The 15990-nt window shown below is 43.9% G+C and overlaps 1 protein-coding gene across 2 annotated transcripts in view; it reads left to right on the top strand.

Moving 5' to 3' along the window:
* MEIOB (meiosis specific with OB-fold) overlaps positions 1–14965 on the top strand; it is a 28246-nt gene extending 13281 nt beyond the window's left edge. The window contains exons 7-14 of one of the 2 annotated variants that reach the window (XM_049637269.1): positions 1280–1380; positions 2271–2323; positions 2426–2521; positions 6229–6330; positions 6914–7040; positions 9857–10040; positions 10993–11079; positions 14583–14965. In XM_049637269.1, coding sequence (XP_049493226.1) covers positions 1280–1380; positions 2271–2323; positions 2426–2521; positions 6229–6330; positions 6914–7040; positions 9857–10040; positions 10993–11079; positions 14583–14693 — 861 coding nt within the window. In that variant the 3' untranslated portion in view covers positions 14694–14965. Of the gene's footprint in view, positions 1–1279; positions 1381–2270; positions 2324–2425; positions 2522–6228; positions 6331–6886; positions 7041–9856; positions 10041–10992; positions 11080–14582 lie in introns of both variants that reach the window. The other variant, XM_049637268.1, reaches the window with a different exon arrangement.
* The last annotated feature ends 1025 nt before the right edge of the window (positions 14966–15990 follow it).

Genomic DNA, 15990 nt, shown 5'->3' with positions numbered 1-15990 from the left:
TTTTCTTCACATTTTTGTTTAACCCTTTCTCTCTTCTTTCTTACCTCTTTCTCTTCACTTTAGAGGCCTTTTCCTGTAATTCTCTTGTGTGCTGTGGTATGTCAGACCTCTGTCCTCCTCGGGCTGTCCTTTCCTCCAACTTTCCTTCTAGATCCTGCTCTATTGCTGGCAGCTGTGTTTTTCCTCAGCTCCTTCCCCTGGAGCTCAGCCCTGCCAGGAGATGCAGTGGTGACAGTAGCTTAAGGAGCAGCCGGCTGACTGCCCATGCTTGGGCCACTGCTCTGCGGCTGTCAGAGGGGCCGGCTCTTAAATTTGAGAACTCCCTGGGGGGACAGCAGGGCCCCTGAGCTTACCTCCACTTCCGTGATCTTCTTATCCGCAATGTGGGTCAAACGAGATGGGGGTCAAAGTGCCCTCCCCTACGTCCCTCATTTGGTCCTCACCACCTTATCTCTATGGAGGCGGCAAAGAAGGCATTGATACCATACCTGTGCCAGCAAGAAGAGGTTGCTGAGGCCTTGGAAGACTGAGCTCATTCAGTCACATATACTCCATGCCAGGCTCTGAGCCAAGCCACGGGGATCACAGGGTGTTGAAAATATACTTTCTATCCTCAGTCTACCTAGATGCCACCCAGGGGCTTGTCTTGGAGCATTGTTTTTGACATGTTGAAAACATCCCATAGTCTTAAAGCACATATTTCTGTACCTCTCTTCAATCAAAGTGTGTAACTTATAACTTCAGCTAAATATAACTAGTTTAGATAAAAGATGTTAAAAAAAGTTTTTTTTTTTTTTAATGTTTGCTTATTTTTGAGAATGGGAGGAGAGGGAGGGGCAGAGAGCGGGAGACTCAGAATCCGAAGCAGGCTCCAGGCTCTGAGCTGTCAGCACAGAGCCTGATGTGGGGCTCAAACTCCCGAACGGTGAGATCATGACCTGAACCGAAGCCGGACGTTTAACTGACTGAACCACCCAGGCACCCCAGAAGATGCTTTCTAAAAATGTTTGTGTGTGTGTGTGAGAGAGAGAGAGAGAGAGAGAGAGACAGAGAGGCAGAGACAGAGAGAGAGAGAATCCCAAGCAGGCTGCACTGAGCCATTCAGATGACCCCTAGATAGAAGATTCTTTTAAAATCACCAAATATATAGTAGGATTCTTTCTATTTTGATATTTTAATTTGATATTTAAAAGATAAAGATTTGAGTACTTCCATTAACAAACATTTAAGTACCTCTACAACTATAGGTGAAGAATAATTATTTCCTTCAATTCCTAAGGTTGGAGAACCAAAATGCTTTACAACTTCAGACCGAAGAAAAGGCCAGAGGTGTGAGGTGAAACTCTATGATGAGACGGAGTCTTCTTTTACAATGATATGGTAACCTCCCACATCTGTTCCAAACTGAAATCCCTGCTGTTATCACCAAGACAGAATGCTTTTGTTTCACCAAAAAGATGATGGATTTCATAGTAGGAGAGGGGTAATGATTGGAGAGAAATAATTATTGGAGACTTTACTCTTGTACATTGACTTGTTACACTCTGTGCTGTAAGATTAACTTAAAATGAGATCTTTAGACAGCACGGGATTGTTTAGATGGACTCCACTGTGACTGGTTCATTCTTGTTCTCTGCTTTATAACAAACAATGATTTATTTGGTCCCATTGGTAATAAACCAGCCAGATTTTCCCTGATTGCCTGGGTAGCGGCCTGGAGTCAGGCTGTGGGAAGATGGTAGAAAAGCAAGTGTTGTCCCAGGCTGCACCTGGGGCACCATAGGGTAGGACGTGGCATTATCTAGACTCCAGAAGCCAGGGCACCAAAAAAACAAACAAACAAACAAACAAACAAACACCATTAATGTGAAACAGGTCTTCAACCCATCAGGTCCCCTGAACAGTTTATCCAATGTGGGAGCCCTCTCTTAATGGTCTGACAGACTTTAAAGGCTTTCAATTTGTAGTCACTCAGTTCTAACTCGCCTGGAGTGACCTAAGTAGTGGGCAAAGATGGAATTGATGGGGCAGAAGTTGTTAAAGATGAATAGTATCAAAGGAATGATTTATCACGCAGTTGTTAAATGCTTTGTGAAATAGACCGTGTATCCTGCAAAATGCAGGAGAAGCCAGCATCCTTAACTTGTGCCTTGATAACTTGGGGAATCGTTAACTCCAGCCATTAGGACATTCTTTTTTTGGTAAATAAAGTGGTCACTGCCAGTTTTCCCTGATGTATTTGACTTTTGCTTCTTTTTAAAAATATGCAGTTGGGATAATGAATCTATTCTAGTTGCACAGAGCTGGATGCCACGAGAAACAGGTATGATACTGTGATGATTGTGTTCACTGTTTGTCATTTTTTATACCCGCCCCCCCCCCCACACACATAATAATTTTAAAATGGCTTTTTCCCCCTAAACAGTAATATTTGCCTCAGATGTAAGAATAAGTTTTGACAAATTTCGGAACTGCATGACAGCAACAGTAATCTCAAAAACCATTATTACAACTAATCCAGGTAAAAGGCTATCTGAAATTTCTTATCCCTTTGGAAATGTCTGTCTGACACATTTCAGTATTTGTGCAGTATATTTAAGAATGAAAACAATGCTTGGATTTCATTTGAATTAAAAGTGAAAACTGCTTTATCTGCTTTACATTTATATTTCTTAAATTTGCAGCAAGCTATCTCTTTGCTGTCTTTACTAAAGAAATGTGAAAAACTAGATTCATTTTTAGACTATCATCTCTTGTAATGATTTCTGAGAGATCAATGCTATTGATTGGATTACCTAAATTTCTGTTTTAAAAATAAATTCAGTTTTACTATATTCAAATAATTTCATACTGGAATACTGAGAACATATACATAGTATCATTAGTTCATAGCATGAATGAAATACCCCTAAGGCCCACGGGCGTGGATGTTGAAAGCAGTCACAGTTTAGTCCAGCATGCAGTCTGGGGAGCGGGATCTGGGGAGACGTGAGGGGTTGGTGCCTTTAAGGACCCTCAGAGCACTTTGTACTGCAGATAGAATGCTTAGCCTGGCACCAGAGCCGGAATGACCCTTCACAATCTCAGGAAGATGTAAATACGACAGCGTTCCCTCTCGAACAGCAGCTCACTCTGCCGGCCACTAACAGAGCATCGACACTGACCGGGAATTATAAAGCAATTTTCTGTCTTTGAGCAAACCATTATCAGAATTTTTTAAAGTATGACCTAAAGCGACAAGACTCTGTTGTCTCCGTAAGTGCACTGGACCTTGCACATCTGCCCAGGGACGCCGTGTCCCTGAAAGTGGTGTTGTGGAAGGTGATGTGATGTGCCCTGGCTTGCCTTCGTTGAGATCTCGTCTGCTGTGCACATGCTGTGTGCCAGGAATTCTCCTGGGGTCCAGTGACAAAACACAAATGTCTCTGCCCGCGTGATGCTCACGTTCTAGCAGGAGAGAGAGATAAGAAACAACAAAGATGACACATCTGTGGATTATGAAGTATTTAAGAAGAAAAAGAGGAATGGGGTTAGGAGGGGCCAGAATGACATGGTGGGTATAGGGCAGGTTGGCCTCCTTGGGAAGGTGATATTTGAGCAGAGACGTGGTGAGGCAGTGAGAGGGTTAACCACAGGAAAGAGCGCCAGGCAGAGGAGCAGCCAGTGCAAAGGCCCAGAGGCTGGAGGGAGCCTGCTTGTGGGCAGAACAGCAAGGAGGCCAGTGTGGCTGCAGCTGATGGAGCACAGGCAGGAGGAGGTGTCAAGGTCGGAGGGGAGGGTGGGTCTCAAGAAGGCTTTATAGGCTAATGAGAGGTCATAGGGAAGGGGAACCAGGTCAGGATTTGGAGCAGAAGGTGGCATTTTCTATGAACTAAAAGGATCGCTCTAGCTGCTTTTCATAAATCGATGGTGGCACAACCATGATCTATTCTCAACATTTAGGACAAGACTGCACTCTTCGGTTCCTTTTCTTTCCATTTCTTTCCTTGAGGGGAATACTATGGTTTATTATTATTATTATTATTATTTTTAATTTTTTTTTCAACGTTTTTTATTTATTTTTGGGACAGAGAGAGACAGAGCATGAACGGGGGAGGGGCAGAGAGAGAGGGAGACACAGAATCGGAAACAGGCTCCAGGCTCCGAGCCATCAGCCCAGAGCCTGACGCGGGGCTCGAACTCACGGACCGCGAGATCGTGACCTGGCTGAAGCCGGACGCTTAACCGACTGCGCCACCCAGGCGCCCCTATGGTTTATTATTTTTAATAATTTATCAATATTAATAGTTTTAATAGTATTATATAGAGTAATGTCAATGATTAAAAAATCTCCATCCTTTAAGGGTAAATTAGGCCTGGGAAAATTTCTAAAAGACATTTGGGTTTGTCTGTTGGAAAAGGATATCAAGCTCACTAGGACAAAACTCAAGGCTAAGTTAATGAGACACATATTCAATGGATGTTGTCTATTTGGTTCTGAAAACAGATGCAAAGGTGAAATGTCAAAGTGTTTGAGCAATGCCAGCATCACTAGAACAGACACCTGTTTCTCAAAGAGAAAAGGAGAGTACTCAGGAGGGTGTGTGAATTTTCATGTGCATATTTCAAAAAAAATTTCAGTGTTTGTTTTGAGACAGATAGAACGTGAGCAGGGGAGGGGCAGAGAGAGAGGGAGACACAGAATCTGAAGCAGGCTCCAGGCTCTGAGCTGTCAGCACAAAGCCCGACGTGGGGCCCGAACCCACGAACCACAAGATCATGACCTGGGGTGAAGCCGGTCACTTAACCAACTCAGCCACCCAGGCGTGCCTCATGTGCATATTTAATCACCCTTATTTCTAATTTCCTGGGCTATTCCAGCCAAGTAGAAATTAAAAACCTCTACTGGCTTAAACTGTCATCCTAGCTTTGCTTATGGCTTTCTCTGCCCTGTGAGTGTCCACCACACAGGCCTGAGAACCTTGTCGTCGGCAGGGATCTTCATAGCCGCGCCTGCAGGGGGGTAGGGGGTGGGGGTGGGGGCCGTGGTTGGATTTCTGTGACCTCGGTCCAGCCCCTGCCCCTGTCTCCAGTGCCGCAGTTCCGTCCGTGGTTCTGAAACACGCATTCATTCACTCACTCACTTACAAATATCTGTTGAATGCCTTTTATTTGCCAAGCACTGAGATGATGTGAGTCCTTTCTGGAACAAGGCCGGACACGATGGATGGATGGTCAGATGAGTGAAAGGACAGTCACTGTACTGGGTATGAGAGCCTCAGGGCTAGAAAGGCAGAAGCGCTGCTCACAAGGTATTTCAGGATGGTTCTGTGAAAGCTCAGTGATAGGACTCCTGGTTGAACAGGAGTGAGGGATAAGTGCCTGCCTCTGCCCCGGGGCTCAGTGGGGAGGGGCCCCCTGCAATGGCAAGTCTACAGAGTGTTGGAGTGGGTCAGGGAGGGCTGAAAGGTCGGCAGGTGTTGGAGGTTGGGGGCTTGGGCTGAAGGTGTCGGGGTCACACGGAAACCTTCTGGTACATATTCTGACTATTCCTGAGAATACTTGTAATCCAAGTCGAGGAGCAAGGCTTTCAAATAAAATTTTTTTCTTTTCTTTTCCTTTTTTTTTTTAATTTATTTAAAAAAATTTTTTAAACGTTTTATTTATTTTTGAGACAGGGAGAGACAGAGCATGAACAGGGGAGGGTCAGAGAGAGGGAGACACAGAATCTGAAACAGGCTCCAGGCTCTGAGCTGTCAGCACAGAGCCCTATGCGGGGCTTGAACTCACGGACCGCGAGATCATGACCTGAGGTCGGCCACTTAAACGACTGAGCCACCCAGGTGCCCCTAAAAATTTTTTTCTGATCAGAAAAGAAATGCATATAAAATTCAGAAAATACTAAAAGCAAAAAGGGAAAACAACACCTATACTCCTTCTATTTTACAAGAGAATCATTTCTTTGATACATACTCTTCCAGATAACCTTGCATATTTGTGTGTGTGTGTGTGTGTGTGTGTGTGTGTGTGTGTGTGTATTTAATTTAAAGGAAATTGTTCCACATAGTTTTGTAAGCTGCCCTTTAACTGTCTGGTCTACATCTCTTCACTGAATAGATTGCTGATGGCTGCACAATATCCTATTTGTGTTTTCATATGCCTTTACTTATTGAAAATCATTTTGGATCACTTGCAGTTATCTAAAAAGTGATTCATTGTTTTTCACTTATTGTGCATTTTTGATTTAAGATACACCAGAAGCTAACATCCTGTTGAATTTTATAAGAGAGAATAAAGAAACAAATCCTCTGGATGGTGAAATCGACAGTTATCTGAAAGATTCCATAAATTGTAAGCGACCTTTAAATGTTATTTGGATTTTTAAAAGGAAGTACTTTGTTTTACACAGTAAAAGATACCATATTCTTATTCTGTAACTGCTATATTTCCACTTTTTAAAAGGTTGTATAAAACTTTTAGAGGTTTCTAAAACCTTTTGCCAGTCTCATGGGAGCTACAAACTTGAGTTGACTGTCTTTTTCTTACTCACTTTTAAGAATTATTTATGTATGTAGATAGGAGTCCTTTTTATCCTCTCAGATTGCTGGCATGCCCCACTCTGAGGCTTGCCTTCCCACGCTTTTACTGGTGTCTTATGACCAGAAAGTCTTCAATGAAATAAAATGAATTAAAATTCCCATTCTTTTCCTTTTGTTTTTTGCTTATTTTTTTGTTGCTATGTCCATTTATATAATCAGGTTTAAATATAGCAGATATAATAATTTTTCTGTTACTTAACTGAACCTGTTACACGTTCTCATTTGAACTTTATAGTTTTTCTATTTGGATACAATCCTTTGGAGTTCTTTGAATACATAGAGAGCTGTTAATTACTTTTTATTTTTAGTAAATGCAATAGTTGATGTCTATACAGTTGAACAATTAAAGGTAAAAGCTTTGAAGAATGAAGGGAAAGCTGACCCTTTCTACGGGATTCTTTATGCTCATATCTCTACGCTGAACATTGATGGTGCAACCACAACTGTTGTTCGATGCCGATGGTAAGCAGACATATTACTGTCAGCAAAGTCATTCTTGTAAGAAATAAAGACCAACTAATGTTAATAAATTTTAAGCCCTACAAAAGTTAAAGATATTCTTTGAAATAACAGTGGGTATATATTTGAAGGAAAGGTATAAATGAATAACCCATACTTAAGTTTCCAAGACAGACTACTTAGATAGAAAGATTATAATTGTCTTAAAATTTTTTTTAATGTTTATTTACTTTGGAGAGAGAGAGAGAGAGAGAGAGAGAGAGAGAGAGAGAATGAGTGGGGGGCAGAGAGAGAGGGAGACACAGAATCCCAAGCAGGCTCCAGGCTCTGAGCACAGTGCCTGACGTGGGGCTCGAACTCACAAGCCGTGAGATCATGACCTCAACTGAAGTCAGATGCTTAACCAACTGAGCCACCCACGTGCCCCAATAATTGCCTTTAAAAAAAGATTTTAAGTAATCCCTATACCCAGTGTGGGGCTCAAACCCATAATCCTGAGGTCAAGAGTCGCACACTCCACTAACTGAGCCAGCCAGGTGCCCCTATTACTGCCTTTAAACAAAAAGTTCCTTTTTTTAAGAGTCTCATGCTCTACCGACTGAGCTAGCCGGGAAAAAGTTCCTTTTTTTTAAATATTTATTTTTGAGAGAGAGGTAGAGCATGCAAAAATGGAGGCGGGGCAGAGAGGGGAGGGCAGAGGATCCAAAGCGGGCTCTGTGCTGAGAGCTCAGCCCAACACGGGGCTCAGACCCACAAACCGTGAGATCATGACCTGAGCTGAAGTCAGACCGCTCCACCAACCCAGCCACCCAGGTGCCCAAGCTTTTTCTCTCTCTCTCTCTTTTTTAATGTTTATTTTGAGAGAGAGAGAGAGCAAGGGAGAGAGGCAGGGAGAGAGGGAGAGAGAATCCAGCAGGCTCCATGCTTAGCATGATGTGGGGCTCCATTCATGACCATGAGATCATGACCGAACCAAAATCAAGAGTCAGCTGCTTAACCGACTGAGCCACTCAGGTGCCCCTGTAATTGTCTTTTAAGGTAAAATTTGATTTGCTGTGTTTCTGTAGTCACAAAATAAAAAGATATAATACTGCCAGAAACTTCGAACTGAGATGACAAGTGACAGCATTTAAAAATTTTCCTTGTTTATTTTTGAGAGAGAGAGAGCACATGTGCATACCCACAAGTGGGGGAGGGGAGGGCAAAGGAGAGACAGAATCCCAAGCAGGCTCCACACCCTCAGCACAGAGCCCGACTTGGGACTCAAACTCACAAACCGTGAGGTCACAACTTGAGTCTAGATCAAGAGTCAGACACTCAACAGACTGTGCCACTCAGACGCCCTTAGCATTTAAAAAAAAATTCTTTTCAGCTGTGGGCGCCTGGGTGGCTCAGTCGGTTAAGCATCTGACTTCAGCTCAGGTCATGATCTCATGGTTCATGAGCTTGAGCCCTACTTCTCTTTGTCTCTGCTCCTTGTGGTATTTCTCTCTGTTTCTCTCTCTCCCTCCCTCCCTCCCTCCCTCCCTCCCTCCTTTCTGCCCTCCCTCGTCTCTCTCTCTTAAAAAAAATTATTTTCAGCCACATGGTAAATATGATTTCTAGCCTCTCCTAGGTCAAAGTTATTGTACAAAAGCAAACCCCAGTAGATTTAATAATCTTAGCCAAAAGATGCTTAGCAAGAAACATCTAGGACGTTACTATGAATTTTTGCAATTGAAAATTTTATTGAGATAGTTGTAGACTCACATGGAGTTGTAAGAACTAATAAAGAGAATCCATGGACACTTTCTCCACTTCCCTCCGATGGTAACATTTTATGAAACTATAGTATTACATCTTAGCCAGGGTATTGATATTAATTCAATCTGATGATTTTTATTCAAATTTCACCAGACTGACATGCAGTCATTTGTGTGTGTGTGTGTGAAGTTCTATGTAGTTTTATTACATGTGTAGCTTTGTGTATCTACCACCACAGTCAGGATACTGATCTATGGATTTTAAAAACATTTTATGATTTGGTATTAAAGTTGAGAAAAAACCAGTGTGGAGGTGGCGATGTATGTCAGGTGTTTACTTTTTGAAAAATATTTTTCAAAAACTTTTTGAAAATTTTAATGTCTTTCTCATTTTTTCCTATATCTTTAATATTGATACGTGAGGAAAAGCATCTGAAATTTAGCTTAAAAGTGATACGTGCCCGGACAAGAAAGCACCGTCTTCAGATCGCCCCTCCACTTGAGAAACTTGAGTCGGTCTTTCTGTTCCAAGTGGCTAAAGCAGACTGCTCCAAACATATGGAACAGCATGTAATTCCCCTAAAGAGAGAAGAGTGGGCTCCTGGCAGTACTAACAGCATTCAGGGTGTGAACTTGACCACCCCTAGGATTTTTCTGTCAACATGTGGAGGCCTAGTACAGAAGCATCATGTGAGCATTTGTCGAACCCGGGCTTTCCAGGGACAGGACATGATCCTTGCCCTCAGCGCCCTGAGCCAGGGAGACTAGACGGACGTACCTGCAGTGTCAAGGAATAGGCCACGACAGATTTCCAGGGCTGAGAGCCGGTCCTGCCGCTGTCTGCAGAAGGGAAGGGGTGAAGGAGCCCCAGCAGGGGGATGCAGGGCAGTGGAAAATGGGATTGACCGCAAATTGTGGTGTTGCCTGCTTCTCCCGTCCTTCTGGCATTGCGTTGCTCTAAGGGCTCCGGAAGTCCTTCCTCTGGTTTAGACTTTTAAGGGAACGTGGTTCTTCAGCTAGAGATCAGGTTGGTCATTTACGCCCTCACCTGTTATCACTGTCTTTGTTTCTTTTCAGCTCGGGCTGTGGATACGTTATGAAGGAAGCATCCGGCCCCTGCACTGCTTGCCACCGAGATTCTTTGGAACTTAAATCTGCTTTTCGCAGCTTCCACTTGCTAATTGATGTCACTGACCACACAGGCACCCTCCATGCCTGCAGCCTCACGGGAGGTGTTGCAGAGGAGACTTTAGGCTGCACGGTAAGTAGCAGAAAGGAACATGTGTTTAGAAATAATTCCAGATTGAATTCTCTTCCCCCAAACATAGGTTATTTCAGTGGACATTTGATAGAAATTAAGTCATTAATAAAGAGGTCTGGGGGAAAAAATCAGTCTTGATGGAAACACGCATTGCTTTAGTGAAGAAATAATTGCACGTTTGCCAATCACCGCTGATCTCGCTGCTGGGAATGGTGTTGGAGGCTGTTGGCTGCAGTGGAGAAAAGACCTTCTCTGTAGTCACAGGGGGCAGAACAGCACATTGGGGGGTGCCGATCGGTGGTGAGACAGGAGGGTTTGGCGACGCGCCACGACCAGCTGCGCAAAGTGAGCCCGATGCAGTCAGCGCACACGGTGGCCTCCATCGGGACGGCAGCAGAGACTTAGGGGCGTGTGGGCTTGATGACAGGCATGTGTTTTTTTTTTTTTTTTTAAATTTTTTTTTTCAACGTTTATTTTATTTTTGGGACAGAGAGAGACAGAGCATGAACGGGGGAGGGACAGAGAGAGAGGGAGACACAGAATCGGAAACAGGCTCCAGGCTCCGAGCCATCAGCCCAGAGCCCGACGTGGGGCTCGAACTCACGGACCGTGAGATCGTGACCTGGCTGAAGTCGGACGCTTAACCGACTGCGCCACCCAGGTGCCCCCAGGCATGTGTTTTTTATGGTGAGAACCCGCTCCTGAAGTTTACCATTAAACCTCGGTCCCAAGCGGTTTCTAGTTTGTGAAGGGGAGTTTTCTGGACTGACCCACCTGACTCCCTTCAGGGGTTTCCTTCAGAGCCTTTCTGACCTCTCCTCCATTTAGAGAATTGAGCTGTCACTTGTGTGAATAAAATCCCAGTCAAGTGAGCAAAGTGAAGCTCCACATTGCTGTCAAGATGAGTTATTTATACAGACTTCGGAAATGTGTGTTTGATCGTTTTAACCAGGTGAATGAGTTTCTTACAATGACGGATGAACAGAAAACAGCGCTGAAGTGGCAATTTCTCCTGGAGAGAAGCAAACTTTACTTAAAAGTTAGTATATTTTACAGTACTATGTTACTCTGTATATTCAAGTAATAAGAAAATCCTAGGGTAAGACCTAGAAAGTTCGGGAATTTGTTATTTTTAATGCCCAATTCCACATGTGCAGAAGGACTTGGCTACTGTGGAAACAATGCAAGTCATCTGTTTTTTTTTTTTTTTTTTCCCGTAAAGTATAAAGGGACTCCACAGGACACCAAAGAAATAGACCAGCAAGGGGTGCCTGGCTGGCCCAGTCGGTGGAGGGTGGGATTCTTCATCTCAGGGTTGTGAGTTCAAGGCCCACATTGGGTGTAGAGATTACTTAAAAAGAGGATCTTTAAAAGAAAGAAAGAAATAGACCAACAAAGACACTATCTGTTATGTTAACTCCAAGGCAGTGCACTGGGCTGTCAAAGCTGGTCCTCGCCCTGCCCCACCTGTGTGGCGGTGCCCCTCAATTCAGTAAGCAGAATTGGATGGCACGGTCACATGCGTGGGTGCGGGGGGCTACACAGTCTCCGGGTTTGAACTCTAATCCTGCCACTCAGCCTCTGTGACCCTCTAAAACGCTGTGATCCTGCTGCTCTAACCAGAGCAGGGCCACAGCATTGGGGGGAGGGGGTGGTGTCACAGAATCTTAGTATTAAAGGGGAAAGGGGACTGAGACAAACTCCTGTTGTTTTTGCAAATGCGGAAAATGGGACCAAGAAATACTGCTACTTGTGCCAGGTCACAGGTGAGATAGGGCTGCAGCCTACGTGACTCCTCTCCTTCTGCCAGTCTGAAAAGTTTTCTCCTTCACACTCTTCAAAGTTTTCAAGCTCCTCTTTCAGAGAATTATATCTGTCTGTATTTACTGCACGAGGACGTAACATCGAGAACAACCTAAAACATGTTCATAAGCACACATTCCTTTAACAGTCTGCAATGTCGTCATCTCATGTTCCATAGCCTCTGGAAAACCACCGTGTGTTCTGTGGAAGAAAGAGAGTAAAAAGGCCAACCGCGTCTTAGTATAATCACGGAAGTAGTTGTGATCTCACAGAGACTCTAAAATAGTCTTTGAGAACACTGCATCTCCACCAGCCCAGCCTCAGAAGCAGGTGTTCCCATTTTCCAGTGGCTTCTTTCCTTGTGGCCTCAAGCATATCCGAGTGGGTTACCGACATGGAGTTACTTATGGTCTCACTGATATTTCTAGGACCTTGCTTTGAGACTTCTTCATTGCTAGGCCTAAGGGGGAAATTGCAAGGATATGCTGTGTCTCTTCCACCATTAGCATGGGTCCATGTGAATACTGTCCGTTCCCAACTCAGAATATACTCAGATCTATGACCGACTTCGTTTTCCCTCCAAGTAGGAGGTGCAAGTTGCTAATGAATTTGATCAGTTTAAATTCATGGCAAGTTACTTGCAGTTTCCCTAACTCAATTCAAACATACCAATAAATTGCTCTCAAGTAAATATTGTACCTTCCCAAAGAATATTTTTAAAAAGTATTTAAGTCAGATTGAACAAAGATTTTAAGCAGATATAAAATGGTCATGTCACAGGGCCACCTGGGTGGTTCAGTCAGTTAGGTGGCCCATTTTGGCTCAGGTCGTGATCTCATGGTCTGTGAGTTCAAGTCCCGTGTTGGTCTCTGTGCTGACAGCTCAGAACCTGGAGCCTGCTTGGCATTCTGTGTCTCCCCCTCTCTCTGCCCCTTCCCTGCTCACTCTCTGTCTGTCTCTCAAAAAAACTAAAAAGTTAAAATGATCATAATACAAAATGTAATAAAGATCTTGGGGCGCCTGGATGGCTCAGTCGGTTAAGCGGCCGACTTCAACTCAGGTCATGATCTCACAGCCCGTGAGTTCGAGCCCCGCGTCGGGCTCTGTGCTGACAGCTCAGAGCCTGGAGCCTGCTTCAGATTCTGTGTCTCCCTCTTTCTGTGACCCTCCCTTGTTCATGCTCTGTCTCTCTCTGTCTCAAAAATAAATAAACATTAAAAAAATTAAAAAATTTAATAAAGATCTTGAGAATCAAATACAATTTATCAATTATTTTAAATCAGTTAAAAAATGACAAAAGTATTGTTGTACAGATGGGATATTTTGTATATGCATATTTCAATTAAAAATAGGGGTGCCTGCGGGGGCTTAGTCGGTTGAGTGTCCAACTCTTGATTTTGGCTCAGGTCATGAGCTCATGGTTCGTGAGATCGAGCCCCACACACTGGCTTCCGCGCTGAGTGTGGAGCCTGCTTGGGATTCTCTCTGTCCCTCTGCCCCTGCCTCTCTCTCTCTCTCTCTCTCTCTCTCTCTCTCTCCTTCAAAACAAACAAACAAAACTATGGCTACTTCAAATGGTTTAGTTGGAGGGATTTCAAAAGAAGGTATTTTAATGTTTTAAAACACATGGTGTATTACTACAGGTCCTTTTAAGTCTGATGTTAGTGTCAAATGATTTCCAAAAAGGGTAAAGCCATGACTGTCATACAAAAATAAAATGAACACATCAAAGATTTAATTCAATTCATTAGTTAGTGAAGAAACCAGGAATGTGTCCTCCCTGAATGAATTCAGAGGAGAACCGGGAGAAGAGGCATAAAGGCAGGCTACCAGCAGTGCTGAAGTGGGCTTCTGTGCACCTGCAGAGTGGTCCTTCTGCAGGGCAGAGTGGTCGAGTCCTCACCCAGATGGAGTTTATCTGGATTTCTCTGAGCGGGACCACTATTTGCTTCACTATCTGTTTCCTGCAACTTAAAAACCGCTCCATCAAGGCCCTGAAAAGTGCTGCCGAATGAGGCAGCTCCAGCGCTCGGGCCAGCCGCACCCCGACTGGGGGAGGGGGGTGGGGACGCTCCATGGGAAGGTGCCCACGGAGCTTCGTTGCCCAGTTCAGTCTTGCAGTGTTTCCTGCCAGGAGTCTTTTCCTAGTAGTCTTTGAGAGTAAACGAGCTAGCTGATGTGTCCTTCTGCCCTGCATTAAATAAAATGTTGGTGAAGGTGCTTTATTGTCAGAAGGGAGACGTTATCAATAAAGCACATCACCACGTCCCCATAGCCTGACAGATTAGGTCGCCACCACGGGTTAACATCTGTCATAGCTGCTGGCTTGACACACTTTATTTTATGCATGATTGTACACATGTAACCTCTGCACCCAATGTGGGGCTTGAACTCATGACACTGAGATCAAGAGGTACATGCTCCACTGACTGAGCCAGCCGGGTGCCCCTTGAAGACACTTTAAACCCTTCTTTTTGTTAAGTATTGGATTTGAAACTCCAATTTTCCTACCAAAAAGAAATGCCATGAAACAAATAACATAGATTTTTACAAAATCAGCATCAGGAGCCACATCTGTAATTTCTCTCCAAACTGGCCCTGAGACTGGGACTCTCTCAGGTGTATGCTCACACCTGCAGAACAGCTCCTCGTGGTTCTCTTGTGCTCACTGGTTTTCAACTTTATATACGTGGTGGTTTTTAAAGTTAACTCCCCCCTGTCTCTCTTTTCTCCCTGCAGTTCTTTTTATCACATAGAGCAAGGGGTGGACTGAGAGTTAGCGTGCTCTCGTGTAAGCTTGCAGACCCTACTGAGGCAAGCAAGAACTTGTCTGGACAAGGAAATACTTAAAACAGGGTATTTTAAACTCTGAACAAGGATATGAGCTTCGACTCCCTGGAAAGTGGAAAACGAGTTTGAAGATTATGGATGAAATTGTATTTTGTTCAAATGTGGTAAAAATGTTTCTATAAATTGTTATTATGTTACCTTCTGGAGTTGGTTGAGAGGGGTGAATCTTAAAATCTCTCATACAACCCAGCTCCTTTGTCAGAAGTCCTTTTCTTCCAGCTTTGCCCAAGTTGGAAAACGTTTGCATGAATTAATAAACAAGTTTAATCTTCCCCACAGATATGAATGATTTCTTTTTTTTTTTTAATTTACATCCAAATTAGTTAGCATACAGTGCAACAATGATTTCAGGAGTAGATTCCTTGATGCCCCTTCCCCATTTAGCCCATCCCCCCCCCCCAACCCCTCCAGTAACCCTCTGTTTGTTCTCCATATTTAAGAGTCTCTTCTCTTTTGTCCCCTCCCTGTTTTGATATTATTTTTGCTTCCCTTCTCTTATGTTCATCTGTTTTGTGTCTTTTTTAAAAAAATTTTTTTAACATTTATTTATTTTTGAGACAGAGAGAGACAGAGCATGAACGGGGGAGGGTCAGAGAGAGGGAGACACAGAATCTGAAACAGGCTCCAGGCTCTGAGCTGTCAGCACAGAGCCTGGCACAGGGCTCGAACTCACGGACTGTGAGATCATGACCTGAGCCAAAGTCGGCCGCTTAACCGACTGAGCCACCCAGGCGCCCCTGTTTTGTGTCTTAAAGTCCTCACATGAGTGAAGTCCTATGCTCTCTGTCTTTCTCTGACTAATTCACTTAGCATAATAACCTCCCGATCCATCCACGTAGTTGAAAATGGCAAGATATCATTCTTTTTCATTGCCAGTATACGAGTGTATCGATATACGAGTATCGATAATACTCCATCGTATAAATATACCCCATCTTCTTTATCCATTCATCTGCATCGATGGACATTTTGGGCTCTTTCCATACTTTGGCTGTTGTTGATAGTGCTGCTGTAAACGTAGGGGTGCATGTGTCTCTTCGAAACAGCACACCTGTATCCCTTGGATAAATGCCTAGCAGTGCCATTGCTGGGTCATGGGGTAGTTCTATTTTTAGTTTTTTGAGGCACCTCCATACTGTTTTCCAGAGTGGCCGCACCAGTTTGCATTCCCACCAGCAGTGCAAAAGAGATCCTCTTTCTCCGCATCCTAGCCAACATCTGTTGTTGTCTGAGTTGTTCATTTTAGCCACTCTGACAGGTGTGAGGTGGTATCTCACTGTGGTTTTGATTTGTATTT

The sequence above is a fragment of the Panthera uncia genome, chromosome E1 (assembly GCF_023721935.1).
Source record: "Panthera uncia isolate 11264 chromosome E1, Puncia_PCG_1.0, whole genome shotgun sequence".
NCBI classification, from domain to species: domain Eukaryota; kingdom Metazoa; phylum Chordata; class Mammalia; order Carnivora; family Felidae; genus Panthera; species Panthera uncia.
Note: the sequence above shows the minus strand (reverse complement) of the source record. Positions and strands in the feature narration are given on the sequence as shown.